Below are 17,500 nucleotides of genomic sequence, written 5' to 3'. Positions count from 1 at the left end.
GTGTGCGTGCGTGTGTGTGTGTGTGTGTGTATGTGTGTGTGTGTGTGTGTGTGTGTGTGTGTGTGTGTGTGTGTGTGTGTGTGTGTGTGTGTGTGTGTGAAAGGCACATATGTTGGTTCAGTTGTAAGCATAATAAACAAGTTCAAAGTTCTCTATGTATGTAATTCTACATGCGGGTGCTTGTATGCCGTGGACAGGGCTGTGTGTGTGTCTGTGTGTGTGTGTGTGTGTGTGTGTGTGTGTGTGTGTGTGTGTCTGTGCGTGCGTGTCTGTGTGTGTGTGTGTGTGTGTGTGTGTGTGTGTGTGCGCACGGCACGCGTTTGTATTTGTATTGTATACACGTGTGCATGTGTGTGTGTGTATGTCAACTGGATAATCCGGTTATGAATCTCCTCCATAACACAATTTTACAAATTGAAAAAAATAAATCCTCTTCTTTTTGCAATTGTGTCTTTGCCTCTTGTTTGCTCTCTGAAACTCCTAAGAGCTTTAGTGAATTTGTGTGCATGTGCTTTTGGGAATAGATCACAGCTTGAAGCACGTAGGCTCTCCGTAGGTGTCCAACACATTCACACTCTACGGCAAAACAAGCCCCCCCCCCCACCCCCCCACAGTCTTGCCCACGCCTATTCATGTTTGATGAGAATATAAAGGACGGGATCGCCAACAGACTTGTTCATTACTGAAGTTTTCAGCTCACTGCGTGTTTTGGCTGACCTCTTTCTGCCCGCGTGGATACATCTCCTGTCATTACGAGAGAATGCGTGTGAAGAGCGCCCTCTGCTGACTGAAATGGGTTCCTTTTCCCCATTTCCCCACATTGTTTTCCTTCATGGCATCGAGAGGGAGATAAAGATAAGAAGTTGTTTTCCATTCAATTCACTTAAGATGGAAATGGGTGTTTTTGGTAATCTGACAACAGTGGAAAATAGAAAACACAAAGTGCATACAAAACAAAACAGCAAAACAACTACTTCAGGAGCAGCAGTGTTCAAGGGCTGTGTGTGTGTGTGTGTGTGTGTGTGTGTGTGTGTGTGACTTCAAAGACTGCAATATATTCAGAACTCCGCAGCCAGACTCACACCAAGCAATCTGCTCCTTTAGATCCTCTAACGAGAATTTCCTCACTGTCCCCACCACCAGACTCTACCCTAATTGGCAGGTCTTTCAGAGCCATAGCCCCAAAGTTATGGAATTCCCCCCTCTCTCCCTGTCCCTCCTTTCCTTTCTTCAAAGCTCATCTCAAGACCTTTCTGTCTCAGGAACTTGTTTCATTTTCCATCATACAAGGATACTGCAGTGAAATTTGTCAGTTTCTTTCGCCTGTTGTGCATATGGAGGGGGGGGGGGGCGGGTGTAGAGGGGCAGGATAAGTGCAAAAAGCATGATTTGCATGGTATATTTGTCTTGTGTTGTCTTGCTCTGATTTTGTAAAGCGACCTTGAGTTTGAGAAAGGCGCTATATAAATAAAATGTGTTATTATAATGATAATTATTATGTGTGTGTGTGTGTGTGTGTGTGTGTTCCTTTAATCACTTTGGTGCTCTTCTCAAATCAGAATAAATATACTAACTATTAGTTCAGCCTCCACAACATTTAGTAATTTGTGCATCATGGTAGCAATTTCTCCTTCTGTCACAATGCTGTAAACTATGCAAGGAACATACAGTAAAAATGTACGTATTCCGTGTCTTGTACTCACTGCTCCCCTAACTACAGCAATGTGTAACGTTACTGTATAGTTTTAAAATGGCTGTACAAGTAGTGTATAGTCTTGAGCATTTTCAGTGACCTTTTTTTTGCTTTGGAAACACAGAGAATAAACTGTTATGAAAACATGACATGACTATCTTGTTCATGAAAGATGGTGTCAAGACTTCTCTTTTTGATGACACTGGTAGTTTCATTGACATGAATACTTGCTTTTGAAGAGTGGACTATCCTTTTGAGCAAGTGACGTGCTTTTGCAGGTTATCCACTAGGTTTTGCAGTTTGCACTAATTGCACTATGGCTATGGCTATGGCTATGGCTATGGCTATGGCTATGGCTATGGCTATGGCTATGGTTATTTAGCAGACGCCTTTGTCCAAAGCGACATACAAATAAATAACAATACAAATTAAATTAACAGTGAACAATTACAAACTAGGGAGAATAGTAATATTATCAGTAAAACAATAATTTTAAGCACTAACCTAATGAGAAATAAAACAGTGAAATGAGAATAGCAATCAAATAAGTCACTCAGTTAATTATATATAATAATAATAACTAAAGCATGGTATGGCTAAATTTAAGGACAATAGCAAAATAAATTTCAAATTCTATCAATAGACAAATTATAACAAAACAATACTATTATACAAACCATAACACATCACAAACTCAAAGGACTAAGTGCATATTAAATAAATATGCCTTAAGACCCCTCTTAAAAGATCCAAAGCTGTTGCTGGAACGGAGAGCACTGGGCAACTCATTCCACCAACACGGAACCACTGAAGAATAGGATCTACAATTTGACCTAGCATGTATGGTTGGTCGACATAACAGACGCTCCTCAGAAGATCGCAATGGGCGGTTGGGAATGTACATCGTGATTAAAGAACTGAAGTAGCTGGGAGCAGATCCAGTCAGTGTCCTATAGGCCAGAGTGAGAGATTTAAATTTAATTCTGGCTACTATAGGGAGCCAGTGGAGAGTAACTAGGAGAGGGGTTACATGTGTCCTCTTTGGCTGATTGAAGACCAGTCGTGCTGCAGCATTCTGAATCAACTGTAGTGGTCTTAATACACAAGCAGGTAGGCCAGCTAACAGAGAATTACAGTAGTCCAGCTTGGAGAGAACCATTGCCTGTACAAGAAGCTGAGTGGAATCTTGTGTCAGATAAGGTCTGATCTTCCTAATGTTGTACAGGGTATACCGACATGACTTTGCAATTGAGGCAACATGCTCAGAGAAAGTAAGTTGGTCATCAATTATGACACCCAAGTTACGTGCCGATCTGGTTGGAGTCAGTGAGGATGAATCAAGCTGGATATTGATCTGTTGGGGAATAGCTGTTTTTGCTGGAAACACCAAGAGCTCAGTTTTGGAAAGATTAAGCTGAAGGTGCTGATCCTTCATCCAGATTGAAATGTCCTTCAGGCATGCAGAGATCCGATGGGAAACACTAGAGTCCTCAGGTGGGAAGGATAGGAAAAGTTGAGTGTCGTCCGCATAGCAATGATATTCAAATCCATGAGAGCGAATAATCCCACCTAAAGAAGTGGTGTAAATAGAGAAAAGGAGGGGCCCTAATACTGATCCTTGGGGGACTCCTGTAGTGAGGTCATGAGACTTTGATATCTGTCCCTGCCAAGACACGCTAAAAGAACGCCCTTTAAGGTAAGACTTGAACCAGTCAAGAGCTTTCCCAGAAATTCCCAGTTCATATAGTGTAGAAAGGAGAATGTCATGGTTAACCGTATCAAAGGCTGCAGATAAATCTAACAGAATTAACACTGATGACTGAGCAGAGGACTTAGCTACTCTCAATGCTTCAGTCACAGATAGAAGAGCAGTTTCAGTAGAATGACCACTCTTGAAACCAGACTGCATAGGGTCTAGTAGGTTATTCTGATAGAGGAAGTCACACATTTGCTTGAAGACCACTTTCTCCAAAACCTTTGACAAGAAAGGAAGAAGGGAGACAGGTCTGTAGTTCTTCACATCAGTTGAATTAAGTGTACTTTTCTTCAGCAAAGGCGTAATTCTTGCCTGTTTAAAAGAAGAAGGAACTATTCCAGAACTGAGTGAAGTATTAAATACATGTGTGACTGCCGGTATAATAGCGGGTGCTATAGACTGCAGGAGCGTAGACGGGACAGGATCCAAAGGGCATGTTGTTGGACGGCTTCGCTGAAGCAGTTGAGAGACTGCTTCCTCATCAAGAGGAGAGAAAAAGTCCAATGATGGCATCATGCTAACACCAGGCAGAGTCCTTCTTATAGGGTCATCAAACTGAGCACTTATCTTAGCAACTTTCTCAGTGAAAAATGTTGCAAAGTCATCTGCTGACAGTGAAGTAGCTGATGGCGGTGGTGGAGGATTGAGAAGAGACTTGAACGTAGCAAAAAGTTTTCTGCTGTCAGTGGCGTTCTCAATCTTACTCTGATAATATGTTCTTTTTGCAAGTGTGACAGTGGATGAAAAAGATGATAGCATAGACTGGTATTTACTAAGATCATTTCTATCTCCAGATTTACGCCATTTCCTTTCAGCAGCTCTAAGTTCCTTGCGTAGCCTACTGAGCGTATACTGTTTGTCAGCCATGGATGGCGAGGTTTAGAACGAGTGGGTCTTGTGGAAAGAGGACATGCTGCATTCAGACAGGATGCCAGTGTAGAGCAAAGAGTGTCTGTAGCATCATTAACCTCAAGTGATGAGAATGAGCTTGGAATAGGTAGAGCAGAAGTTACTAATGTTGCAAAATGTTCACTTGAGAGGCTTCTGAGGTTCCGTCGGAATGACATCGTCGGAGCAGGAATTGTAGGGTTATCAAGGAGACGCACAGAGAATCTAATGAAGTAATGATCTGATACATGTAGAGGACTACTGTAACTGCTCTGCAAATGTTAATAGTGAAGCAGCGAAGCGACAGAGGAAAAACTGTAGGCTAATTAGGGGGGAGTGGGCTATTATTTTGAAAAGTCTCTGGATTGTCACAGCATGATTCTTTGTAGGCTAAGTTTTCCTGGCTGGTGGGACCTAGAGTATCCTGGCAACAGCTGGAATGATGAGTGAAGGAGGTGGGGGTGAGCTGCCTTTTTGGCTATGGCAGCCTATGGTCTGGAGTTGCAATTGTTTTCTAGATAGATAGATAGATAGAGATAGATAGATAGATAGATAGATAGATAGATAAAGACTCATTTATTTAGCCTGGGGGAAATACGTGATCACTTGTGTGGTTTGTGCTCCTGTGTTTAACTGAGAGGTCCTCATTTGCTAAATCCGAAGCTGGAGTAGCCTAATGGTAACAGGCTTCATGGTAGCAGCTAGAATTATTCTCCGTAAGTGGAAGAGCCCACATAGACCAGAGGTTGCAGAATGGCTTCAACTCATGACAGAGACAGCCGCTTTTGAACTTATGATTGGGTGCAGAATAATCCAAGCAGAAATAGTCAAGCATGGCTGTATTTTGATTACAGCATTGGTACAGACTCTTAGAAGGCTAGAACGATGCAGGTGAATACATAAGTGTGTATGGGTACATACATTACAGTGTGTAGCCTATGTGTAATTGTGTGTGTGAGGGAAGTTGTTTTGTTTTATATTTGTTTGTATTTTATTTTTCTGTAGGCCTATGTCACAGGCATTGGGTGTTTATGGAATGTCTATGATTATTGTGTTTGTGAATTATAAAAATCAATAAAAAACTTTAATGACAAAAAAAACTGAGAGGTCCTCATAGGTGTTGATGTTACTCTCGAAGTGAGTGACCTGCAGACATTGTGTGTGTGTGTGTGTGTGTGTGTGTGTGTGTGTGTGTGTGTGTGTGTGTGTGTGTGTGTGTGTGTGTGTGTGTGTGTGTGTGTGTGTGTGTGTGTGTGTGTGTTGTTCAGTACTGACGGGTGGGCAAATTCCTGTGTATCACACTGGTCAATAAAACACACCACGTTCTACTGTATACTGCTGGCGGAGGCTGGCATTGACTGTACAAAATTGTATTGGCGTCTGTCAGCAGAGGGCAGCACTAACAACTTTTTGCGTAATCTGAATGTGTTCTATGGTTGTGCTCCTCTCTTATCCAAGAGTTGGCAGGCCCAGTCTTCAGCGTCTAAATTTGCCAGCACCTGCGACAGCAATAGATTTAACAATCATAAACTGCACCGTGAAACGAAAAAGAGAACATAAATCAATTGTAAGTCTATGAAGATTTCACGCTAGGTTTTGAGACCCACGAAGGAGTTGTGCGATTTTGGAATCACACGGACAGGGTCAACTCAGGTAACGTGAATTTAGCCAACGTTACTGTCGTTTTCGTGGGTCCGTCAGTCAACCAACATGCAAAGTTTGAATATTTTGTGTCGCAATGCGGCTAAGGTAAGATTTTCCTTACTACTCGTGAACTAAGACTTTCTGTTCTAGCTAGGCTATTTCACTGCATGTTATCTCAGACCGGCGATTTTGACCTAGCCAGCTAATGTCAACAGACGCTAGGCATCATTTGTAACAACGATATGAGTCCTGTCAGCTGCAGGCATTAGCTAAATAATCTAGCTAACGCCAACTCTTAACTCCACACACTCTCAAAGCAGGCAGCCTTTTTAATGTCCATATCACATTTGTAGTAACACCAGTAAACCTAACGTTAGCCATGATAGACCTACTAGGCAGCTAGATTTTAAGTTAGAGGTTAGAGCGAGAAGTCAGCTGTTTCTTCTACTCTACGCAGGAAGGTCCTAAACCTTATTTATGGTGTCGTTGCGCAAGGCCTAGCCTTTAGCTTATAGACACATATGTTTGGTGGTCTATGTGGGATACGTGGGATATCATAGACAGTAAAAGGGAAAAACTGTTGCTAAAAGCATTCATGGCTAATGAAGTAGATATACCTAAGTGACGTAAGTTGTTCCTATGTGGTTATCCAGCGGGGTCAGGTGATCCCATCCAAGCTTCAAGGAGTGACGACAGTGTGCGCAAGAACATATGCCGATGCCCCAAGTAAGCACGCGTCTCATCCGAGGAATTTAGAACTCAGAACTGACATACAAACTCACAGACACATTCATTAAAACAAGAAATGCACTTCAAATAGCATCAGGGTTCAATTCGCCGTATTTTGATACACCTCTGTAAACATTGGTGTGCTGTCTTATGTTTTCTCTGATTGCAATCAATCTACAGTTGACTTTGTTTGTGAATCCAGCTTTTCTCTTCTCTCACCCCCCTGTAGTTGATGCAGATGTCACTGTGGTGGGATCGGGTCCTGGAGGCTATGTGGCCGCCATCAAAGCAGCACAGCTGGGATTTAAGGTAATCTCTTATATTGTATTTCTCCATGGGTTGTTAGCGTACACCCGGGGTGCCTCTCATTTGGTGTTTTATACACCCTCCCTTCCTCCCTCGATCCTCGTCCTCACTGATCTAGATAGAGAGTGATGGGGCGGCAACAATAGGATAGTCTATCCATTGTTAGTTACAGATCAGTTCGTTATAGATCATCTATTAGTTATAGATCAGATCAACGCCCCTCGAGGATTGAGCATCGAGGATCGAGGAGAGATGTTGAGAGGCACCCCCAGAGATGTGCATGTGTGTACTATGAGCAATACAGAATAGTGTTTTTCTCACTTGTTCTCAGTCTTGTTGCATTGAAATAATTCAATGGGCTTGTTACTAAGTGTGTGTGTGTGTGTGTGTGTTTCTACTTTCAGACAGTGTGTGTGGAGAAGAATGCCACCCTAGGAGGAACATGTCTCAACGTGGGTTGCATCCCCTCCAAGGTTAGTGCTTAGCTGATTTCCTGAACTGGACGATTTTTTGGGGGGCTGTACCAGTTTATGCTCCTGTGGTCTGAAAACAATGTGATCGCTTGTGAACAATTTCTGGGTCTACATATCTTGAGGGGTTTTTAGTGTGTATTTTGTGTGTGTGTGTGGCGTGTTGAGGCCTATTGTAGAGTGTGTTTGTCTGAGACCGATAATGTTATTGTATAGAATTGAAATTTAAGACATTACACAGCTTTAAATGCCACGGAGTGATGTGCGTGATAAATTTGGCAGCCTAGTTGGTAAATGACGCACATGTGTGTTTGTGTGTGCTCACAGTGCCAGTTCAAGCTTTGTGGGAAAATGTATTGTTGTTAGATGAGAGGGAGTCCGTTAGTGTGTGTGTGTGTGTGTGTGTGTGTTCCAGTGTTCATGCGAGCTTTTCATTTTGTCTGCAGGCTTTGCTGAATAACTCACACTATTATCACATGGCCCATGGGAAGGATTTTGAAAGCAGGGGAATAGAGGGTAAGACTCGCTCACTCACTCACACGTATGCACACACACACACACACACACACACACACACACACACACACACACACACACACACACTCCTCTGCATACTCCCAATACCAAAATGAAAACACATTATTCATAATGTGTACTTTAATAACAGAGTCATTCTTGTGTGTGTGTGTGTGTGTGTGTGTGTGTGTGTGTGTGTGTGTGTGTGTGTGTGTGTGTGTGTGTGTGTGTGTGTGTGTGTGTGTGTGTGTGTGTGTGTGTGTGTGTGTGTGTGTGTGTGTGTGTGTGTGTGTGTGTGTGTGTGTGTATGCCACAGTTACTGGAGTGAAGTTGAACCTGGAGAAGATGATGGCCCAGAAGTCTGGAGCAGTTAAAGCTTTAACGGGTGGCATCGCTCACCTCTTCAAACAGAACAAGGTAACGCTGCGCACCTCCATGGAAATGGCTCAGTTATTTAAAAGTATGATGTTGTAGCGAAGGGACATAGTCACTCTCCCTTCACTACCACAATGCTGCTGAAAAGCCAGTCTTGTTGGTATGGCAGTCAGAGCAGATATATACAGTATCTGTCTACTTGAGTTTGGAACACTGTTCTAAGTCCAGATTCCAGAAGCCTGAACCATTTTACCTTACCAGTCACTGCGGTTTTACCCATAGATATTATAAAGGTTGATGATATCTGTGGTTTTACCCTGCTAGTGAAAAAAGGATGGTAAAAAGCATGGTAAAGGCATGCTACAGGATGCTGAGAGGTATTGTGGTGTGTGTGATTTCTACGGTAACAGCCGGTTGTCTCGGTGTTGTTGCTAGGTGACCCACGTGAATGGCTTCGGAAGCGTAACAGGACCCAATGAAGTCACGGCAACAGGCGACGATGGAAGCAAACACGTCATCAACACCAAACACATTCTTATCGCCACTGGATCAGAGGTTACCCCATTTCCTGGGATAGAGGCAAGTACACACACACACACACTCACTCATTCACTCACTCACTCACTCACACACTCACACACTCACACACTCACACACTCACACACTCACACACTCACACACACACACACACACCATAGCCGGTAAACAGGAGGAAGACCAAGTTAGCCATGTAAGCTCTTGTCCCTGACTGGTAGGAAAAATATGGGTGGTGGGAGTGATTGAACAGCACTCTCCCACATCCACATCCCTTGTGCAAGGCACATAACTCCCTCTCCCCGGGCGCTGTATTAATGGCTGCCCATGATCTGGATGTGTGCTCCTAGTGAGTTCACTACTCCGAGTGTGTGTTTGCGAATGTGTGTACACAAACCCTGGATGGGTAAAATGCAGATATCAAATTTCCTACAGGAATTTTCAACAGCACTAATAAAGTATGACTAACTAACATTAATGTGTGTGTGTGTGTGTGTGTGTTTTTCAGATTGATGAGGAGACTGTGGTGTCGTCAACAGGAGCGCTGTCTCTGAAGAAGGTTCCAGAAGAGCTGATAGTCATCGGCGCAGGTGTCATTGGGGTGGAGCTGGTGAGGAAGAGAAACCACTGCAGTGCAACCATCACATAGGGACACCATAACAGACAACAGAGATTAAAAACACTCTTTCTCTCTCTTGCTCTCTCTCTCTCTCTCTCACACACACGCTCTCTCTTTCTTTCTTTCCTTCTCTCTTTCTTTCTCTCTCTCCTCCTCTCTTTCTCTCCTTCTCTCTTTCTCTCTCCTTCTTCAATGTTCTACTTGTCGTCTGTCTATTTCTTTCTCTCTCTCTCTCTCTCTTCCCCCTCTTTTTCCCCTCCCTCCAGGGTTCGGTGTGGCAGCGCCTGGGCTCCAAGGTGACGGCGGTGGAGTTCCTGGGCCACGTGGGCGGGATGGGCATCGACATGGAGATCTCCAAGGGCTTCCAGCGCATCCTGCAGAAGCAGGGCCTCAAGTTCAAGCTGGGCACCAAAGTCATGGGCGCCACCAGACGCCCCGACGGCAAGATAGACGTGGCGTGAGTCAACGCTTGTGTGTGTGTGTGTGTGTGTGTGTGTGTGTGTGTGTGTGTGTGTGTGTGTGTGTGTGTGTGTGTGTGTGTGTGTGTGTGTGTGTGTGTGTGTGTGTGTGTGTGTGTGTGTGTGTGTGTGTGTGTGTGTGTGTGTGTGTGTGTGTGTGTGTGTGTTTAAGGTGCCATGCTGATTTGTTGTGTGTGTGGTGATGTCACACATGTTGTGTCAGCTCCAAGTGTGTATGTGTGTGACATTGAGACTGATTTAGATAGTTTAGCTTAAGTTAAATGTGTGAATATGCTAATATTAGTTATCACTTGTTCAGTGTGTTTGCATGTATCTGTATGTACATGTATGTGTATATGTTAGCACGTACCTGAGTGTTGAAATATGTTATTTAAGGTGCCATGCTGATTTGTTCTGTGTGTGTGTGTGTGTGTCTGTGTGGCTGTGGCTGTGGCTGTGTGTAGTGTGGAGGCAGCAGCTGGCGGTAAGGCAGACACCCTGAGCTGTGACGTGCTGCTGGTGTGTATCGGCCGCCGGCCCTTCACACAGAACCTGGGCCTGGAGAAGGTGGGCATCCAGCTGGACAACAGGGGACGCATCCCCGTCAACAACCGCTTCCAGACCCAAGTACCCAGGTACACACACACACACACACACACACACACACACACACACACAATCTCCCTTCTCTCCTGTAGTATCTATGTGATAGGTGATGTGGTGGCAGGACCTATGCTGGCCCTTAAGAGGACCACGTACACCTACACACACACACACACACACACTCATTGTCTTTCCTCTCTCCCCTGTAGTATCTATGCGATAGGTGACGTGGTGGCGGGCCCCATGCTGGCTCATAAGGCGGAGGATGAGGGCATCATCTGTGTGGAGGGCATGGCGGGCAGCACCCCTCACATCGACTACAATTGTGTGCCCTCCGTCATCTACACACACCCCGAGGTGGCATGGGTGGGCAAGACTGAGGAGCAGCTCAAAGAGGAGGTGTGTGTGTGTTATTGTTTCCAGACTAATGAGAAAACTGTTGTGACCTTTATTATTGATATTGTTATTATTATTGTTATTATTATTATTATTATTATTACTATAAAACTACTATGTATTTGTGCTGATGTGTGTGTGTGTGTGTGTCTGTGTTGTAGGGAGTTCCTTACAATGTGGGCAAGTTCCCGTTTGCTGCTAACAGCCGGGCGAAGACCAACGCAGACACAGACGGCCTGGTCAAGATCCTCGGCCACAAGGAGACCGACCGCATCCTCGGAGCACACATCATGGGCCCGGTCAGTGTGTGTGTGTGAGAGAGAGAGAGTGAGAGAGATAGTCCAAGGTCCTCGGAGTGTGTGTGTGAGAGAGAGATCAAGAGATCCTCCAAGGTCGTGTGTGTGTGAGCGGTCAAGAGATCCTCCAAGGTCGTGTGTGTGTGTGTGTGTGTGTGTGTGCGCGCGCACATGTCTGGATCTCTTGCTCTCATACAAAGAGATCTTCCAAGATCCTTGGAGTGTGCGTGCATGTGAGAGTGTGACTGGAAGAGATCCAGAGACTCTAAAGCTGTGTGTGCATGTGTATGACATTCTGAGATCCTTTGTGGCCCTTTGAATAATGTGTGCGTGTGTGCGTGTGTGCGTGTGTGCGTGTGTGTGTGTGTGGGAAAGAGACATAAAATCATGCACACAGCAGATTGAGTATTTTGGCTGGGGTGTATTTCCTTTGAGGAGAGTGAAGAGTCATGCCTAAGTTGGTGTGTGAGGAACACATTTAGCTCATACCTCTTCTGTGTATGTGTATGTGTGTGTAGAGTGCAGGAGAGATGATCAACGAGGCAGCGTTGGCCATGGAGTACGGAGCCTCCTGTGAGGATGTGGCCAGAGTCTGCCACGCCCACCCGGTGAGTCAAACCACACCATTGGTGAATTAGCCTGTCAATCATTATGTACAGCCATGAATGAGCATAACCTGACATGTCACACATAATAAACCAACATCATGCATCATGCTTTCTCTTTCTCTCTCTCTCTCTCTCTCTCTCTCTCTCAGACGGTGTCAGAGGCTTTCAGAGAGGCTAACCTTGCTGCTTCATTTGGGAAGGCCATCAACTTTTAAATCTTTTACCATCCATACTGCTCAATCACGCACACTTTCTCTCTCACACACACACACACACACTAGAGGCTCTTCTCAACGTCTCCTCGGCCCTTGATCCTCGGTCCACCGGCTCGTTCCCACTGATCTTTAAACTGGATAGACTCTATACCACTGTTGCCGCCCCATCATTCTTTATAGATCAGTGGGAACGAGCCGGAGGACCGAGGAGAGATGTTGAGAAGAGCCTTAGACCCTCTCTACACTACAACGTCTCAAGGGGACGTTTTAGTGTTGAGAGGCAAAGGGAATGAGTGAGATGTTGGCGCCCCCCTATGGTAGCACTGTGCCTAGACATGTATAACCCCTCCGCCAGCGCTAGCAGTTGCTGTTACAGATATACGTGTACATATATGAGTGTTTACTGAGAGAGAAAGAAAGAGAGAGAGAGAGAGAGAGAGAGAGAATATGAGAAGATGAATAAAATGTGTGTAAGGGGTCAGGAACTGCTGTATGCTGTAATAAGGCTAGAATAGAGTGTTTTGTATGATGTACAAGGTATGTATGTGTCTACATGTACAGCTATGCAGAAATAAAATATATCATATGAAGTTTAACTCTGTGAGTGTGTAGTACCTGCCTGTTTTCAGTAGATGGCGCTGGCGGTCGGGTGTTACATTACATTACATTTGGCCGACGCTTTTTAACCACAGCGATTTACAACATGGTATTAATAATCTAACGTTTTCATTACATTTAGCAGATGCTTCTATCCAAAGCAACTTATTATGTCAATGTTATTGAAAGGGTCATTGTCCCTGGAACAGTTCAGAGTTATAAGTGCCTTCCTCATGGGCGCAACGGGAGCCAGGAATTGATCCCACAACTTATGTTGGTTATTGCACGCTCCAGCTCCTTAACCACTACCGCCCAAATGATTCACACACTGACACACCCAACATCAAAAAAGTCACAGTCAATATGGTGTGGGGGAATGCTTTTAGTTGAAATGTCAGACACAAGACAAATTCATCTTCTTCATTTTAGTTCATCACATGTTCAAATTAGTAATTTTACATTCATGCTTTAGTTCTGAATGTCTGTTGGAGAACAGATTGCATAGTACATAATAATGTAGAATACAAATGAAAAGGATTTCCAAACAATGACTTGGTAATGTGTGTACAGTTTAAAACATAAAGATATAAAGATTTTAACATGATCACATATTACATTTCTAGCTTATATATTGGGTCTGTTTGCAAGCTTCTAATCTGAATGTCGTAGAGCTTCTAGTATCTTCCAGAACGTTGAGGTGATGGAATGTTGGGAAGATTTTCTTGGTTACAAACAGATGCTGTAGACGGTGACTTTGTGACTGATCTCTTGAAGTAAATCCTGAGCTGCTTTTTCGAGCCCCGCCAGAATCTGGGCTTTTTCCTCTAGTGTCTGCTGGTTAACCACATATGACCGCTCTAGCTCTGAAACACACAAACACACACACATTCAGGTTTTAGTTAGTGAATTCTGCAGTAGGCTATTTTAAGAGAGTGCAAAACAGCATTGTCCTTTTTTTACCAACAATTGTGAAATTGCTCTGTCACTGTCTTGGGCACTTTTTCGAGTTTTGACATTTGCTGTGTCAACAGCACCTCAGCTAATCTACAATGTTTTTTTATATACATATATTGATCTCAATTGCTGTGTCCTCAATCATTTTCATATCATCCACTAGAGGGCACCCCTCCCTATCAGAGCCGGCTCTGGTGCGTACCGGACAGATAAATGAGCGATCATAGTGGTTTTATCCCATAGATAGACAATATTATCCCTTACACACAATTGGCAAGCTATTAAGGAAACCATTCTTTACTTTTTGATGTTTAATTATTTATGTGTCTTGTTTACATGGTTTAGCATTGCGTAGGATGGATGATATTCTTCGGATAGTCGAGCACACCAGCGTCGTGATTACTGTTGCCCAGATAGGCTCTCCGAGTGTAACCTTTTTTAAGTTAGCTTTGCGCAGTGGCAGTATCGTAGCCCATGAGGTTTATCCGAGGCGCGATTATTGCTAGTTGAAAACTTTACCCAATACCCCGCCTAGACGACTTGAAATATAGTCGGCGACGGCAATTTTTGGAGGTCTCTAAGGAGACTATATACCTGTGAAATATAATGCAGGAAATGCAGCTCATTCAAAGCTCTTTACTGAGTCACGGTCATCCCTGCTGAAGGGCGCCTTTACGTACCAAACCAGATTCTGGGACGTAATTAACGTAGTTTGGACACAGATGAAGACAAATCATAGCGGTTTTATCCAAGAGATAGACAATATTATTTATTTTACGGTATGTGCTCCTTAGAGCGATCGTGTTCAACTTCGATCTCAACAGCATGATACATTTCAGAACTTTTGAATGAGATTCTACGCGCCGGTCTCCGCCTACTTGTGCTTTGTGCGATCGCATTTCAGCATCCCAGCATGCAACAGTCGGGTGGAAAAAATATATTATATGCTGTAGTAATTGCTGTATTTATTTTAAGTGACTTTATGGTGCACATTACCCTACAATAACACGGGCTGTAGCCCACTTCTACATGGTTTAGCATTGCATTGGATGAGTTATATTATTTTGATAGTCGAGCTCACCAGCGTCGTGATTACTGTTGCCCAGATAGGCTCTCCGAATACAATCTTTTTTTAAGTTAGCTTTGCGCAGTGGCAGTATCGTAGCCCATGAGGTTTATCCGAGGCGCGATTATTGCTAGTTGAAAACTTTACCCAATACCCCGCCTAGACGACTTGAAATATAGTCGGCGACGGCAATTTTTGGTAGCCTCTAAGGAGGCTGTATTCTTGTGAAATAAATGATATACAGTATCTTACTCGGACCTTCTCTTTCGGTGTCGTGCGTGACATAGTAAATTTCATTAGGCTACCCGAGAACGTCGAATTTAGGTAAATAGGGGAGAATGCTCCCCGCCTGTTTCTCCCATAATAATCACTAGATGCAGTCAAGTTATATTTTTACTGTTGCTCTGCATCCCATTGACTACGGGGGGACACATATCCACTGTGAAGTTTACGCTCGCGACGTAGTTGAAGGAAGACGAATTTCACAGTAAAATGTAGTAGCCTAACTTTCCTTAGTCACTTAAGGAGTGTATGTTAGGCTAGGTAAGGTGTAATTTGGCTGCAGGTAAACCTAATCTATGAATTAAATATAGTATAACTTACAATTAATGTATTGCTTAACAGCTTGTCTGTTGATTTGGCTATTAATGTATGAAGCAAATAGCTTTTTTAGGAGGGGGCATTTTATCCTAAATACAATTTAAATGTGTATTCAGAATACAGATAGGCCTACATTTTAAATCATTATTGTAGGACTTGGCTTCCCAAACTCAAATTCAATTTTCTTTTTAACCACCATGCAGCCTGTTTCAGGCGGCTCCTGTCTCTTTCCCTCTATATTGATTGCCTAAATGAAAAAAAAAAGAAAAAACACCTTGGGAATGTAGAATGTGAAATAAGCTTTGTTATTAGTAGCCTACTGGGGCTTATATTCAACCAGCCTGTTTAGGCTAGTATACGATCTGTAAAAAGATGTGTATAGCCTCACTCCCCTTGTACTGTTGAAATTCATTAAAAAAAATATATAGGCCTACTTTGAGATTTGGTAGCCTTTTAGCCTGTGTGAAAACACAATATCTTTGATGTAAGTTTTTTTTTACAGTGTTTCATAGCAGCACATAGGTTATTTTTTTTCTCACTGTAAAACAGTTTGTGGGTTGTTGTTGACACTATCGGTTGGTTTTATCTAGCCTAGGAATCTAGAAGCCCCTAGCAGCTAGGTTTTATCCACTGCTAACAAAATATGATACAATACTGATGTAATCCAAAGTATTCAAAATACTTTACTCACTTTGAGTAGTAATCTATCGGAATAAATTACGAAACACATATTAGGGCATGTATTCTGTAATCTGTAGTGGAATTTTAAAAGTAACCCTCCCAACATTATGTGTATGTTTGTGTAACTGCTTGCAATTTTTTTTCAATTGTTTACACAATTTTTAAAACCGGGTTATTTTTAGCAAAATATAAGCACAGCTATCCAAACGCCACACTCAGTTTGCATAATTCCTAGATCGTTTGCAAAATGACACACTTCAGTCAAAACATACACACTTCAGTCAAAACATATAGTTTTGCAAATTGTGTGAACATTTTTCTTTTAGTGTGTAAACAATCGTAAAAAACTGTAAATATGTTGGAGTAATTCAGATAATTTTACTCCTGATGAATCAATTTGTGATGTGTAATCACGTAAAATACATGACTTGTGTGTTTCTGTAGCAAGGCCATGGCGTGGTCTATGTGCGTGTACCTGTAGTGAGGTGTAATGTGTGTGTGTGTGTGTGTCTGGGTGTGCCTGGGTGTGTGTACCTCTGAGTTTCTGTAGGGAGGCCATGGCGTGGTCTAGTGTGTGTACCTCTGAGTTTCTGTAGGGAGGCCATGGTGTGTGTGTGTGTGTGTCTGGGTGTGCCTGGGTGTGTGTACCTCTGAGTTTCTGTAGGGAGGCATTGGCGTGGTCTAGTGTGTGTACCTCTGAGTTTCTGTAGGGAGGCCATGGCGTGTGTGTGTGTGTGTGTGTGTGTGTGTGTGTGTATGTGCGTGTGTGTGTGCGTGTACCTCTAAGTTTCTGTAGGGAGGCTACGGCGTGGTCCAGCATTTGTTTGGCCTCCTCCTGTAGCTCCTTGGCTTTTTGTCGGCCCTCGATCACGTTGCCCGCTTTCTGCTGCATCACACTCTGCATGGTGGAGTACCTCTGCATCACCTCCGAGTCAAGCTCCTACACACACACACATACACACACACACACACACATACAAAAATATACGCTATGAAATCCTGAAATCCTGACAGATTGATGATTTTGTGTTGCTGTTTGTATATTTATGTGCATGCAGTGTGTGTGTGTGTGTGTGTGTGTGTGTGTGTGTGTGTGTGTGTGTGTGAATATTTGAATCCTTTCTGTAAAGAAATTGGATTGGCGGATTCAAATAAAGAAATCAAAAGTGTTACCTGTTTGGTCTGTGCCACGTCCTGTGAGACGTAGTCAGTGTTGCGCTGTGTGTGTTGCGCTGTGTTGACCGTTTCCTGCGTTCTGGCTTTAATCAACGAGAGATCCCTCTCCATCCCCACCAGCCACTGCGTCCCGTTATTCAGCTTCAACTCAGCAGACGCAGTCTCTGAATCCAGCTACATACACACACAAACACACACACATGCACACACACAAACACACAAAGTTCAGGAAATCATCATTGCTCTAATTTGTATGAAACACGATGCACAATGCACAATAATACTGACCCACACAAACTCATGCCAATTTAATGAACGTG

The 17,500-nt window shown here is 43.4% G+C and overlaps 3 protein-coding genes and 2 non-coding genes across 5 annotated transcripts in view; 4 read left to right on the top strand and 1 right to left on the bottom strand.

Annotated features, from left to right (window-relative positions):
* The window catches only part of tmcc3 (transmembrane and coiled-coil domain family 3), a 22,467-nt gene extending 22,022 nt beyond the window's left edge, over positions 1-445 (top strand). The window contains exon 6 of the mRNA XM_062517515.1: positions 1-445. This exon is cut by the window's left edge and continues 1,780 nt beyond it. The gene's annotated coding sequence lies outside the window, so the exon portion shown is untranslated.
* A 5,349-nt stretch (positions 446-5,794) lies between these two features.
* On the top strand, positions 5,795-12,702 carry LOC134061784 (dihydrolipoyl dehydrogenase, mitochondrial). Its single transcript, XM_062517579.1, has 14 exons — positions 5,795-6,086; positions 6,635-6,707; positions 6,940-7,019; positions 7,421-7,489; positions 7,933-8,002; positions 8,319-8,419; positions 8,813-8,956; positions 9,420-9,521; positions 9,797-9,987; positions 10,453-10,623; positions 10,801-10,990; positions 11,149-11,286; positions 11,802-11,891; positions 12,041-12,702. Exons 1-14 carry the CDS (start codon positions 6,048-6,050, stop codon positions 12,104-12,106), a joined length of 1,524 nt encoding a protein of 507 aa, XP_062373563.1. The 5' UTR covers positions 5,795-6,047; the 3' UTR covers positions 12,107-12,702.
* Positions 12,703-12,965: 263 nt separating this feature from the next.
* lamb1b (laminin, beta 1b) overlaps positions 12,966-17,500 on the bottom strand; it is a 33,181-nt gene continuing 28,646 nt past the window's right edge. The window contains exons 31-33 of the mRNA XM_062517578.1: positions 17,178-17,354; positions 16,785-16,944; positions 12,966-13,566 (exon numbers count right to left, since the gene is read on the bottom strand). Coding sequence (XP_062373562.1) covers positions 13,430-13,566; positions 16,785-16,944; positions 17,178-17,354 — 474 coding nt within the window. The 3' untranslated portion in view covers positions 12,966-13,429. The remainder of the gene's footprint in view (positions 13,567-16,784; positions 16,945-17,177; positions 17,355-17,500) is intronic.
* LOC134063222 (U4 spliceosomal RNA) lies at positions 14,103-14,243 on the top strand. The gene has a single exon (XR_009935985.1). It is a non-coding gene; the product is annotated as a U4 spliceosomal RNA (small nuclear RNA).
* Positions 14,797-14,937, top strand: LOC134063223 (U4 spliceosomal RNA). The gene has a single exon (XR_009935986.1). It is a non-coding gene; the product is annotated as a U4 spliceosomal RNA (small nuclear RNA).

This window comes from Sardina pilchardus, chromosome 17, assembly GCF_963854185.1.
Source record: "Sardina pilchardus chromosome 17, fSarPil1.1, whole genome shotgun sequence".
Taxonomy (NCBI): domain Eukaryota; kingdom Metazoa; phylum Chordata; class Actinopteri; order Clupeiformes; family Clupeidae; genus Sardina; species Sardina pilchardus.
The sequence above is the reverse complement of the archived record's forward strand: the minus strand, read 5'-3'. Positions and strand labels throughout refer to the sequence as shown.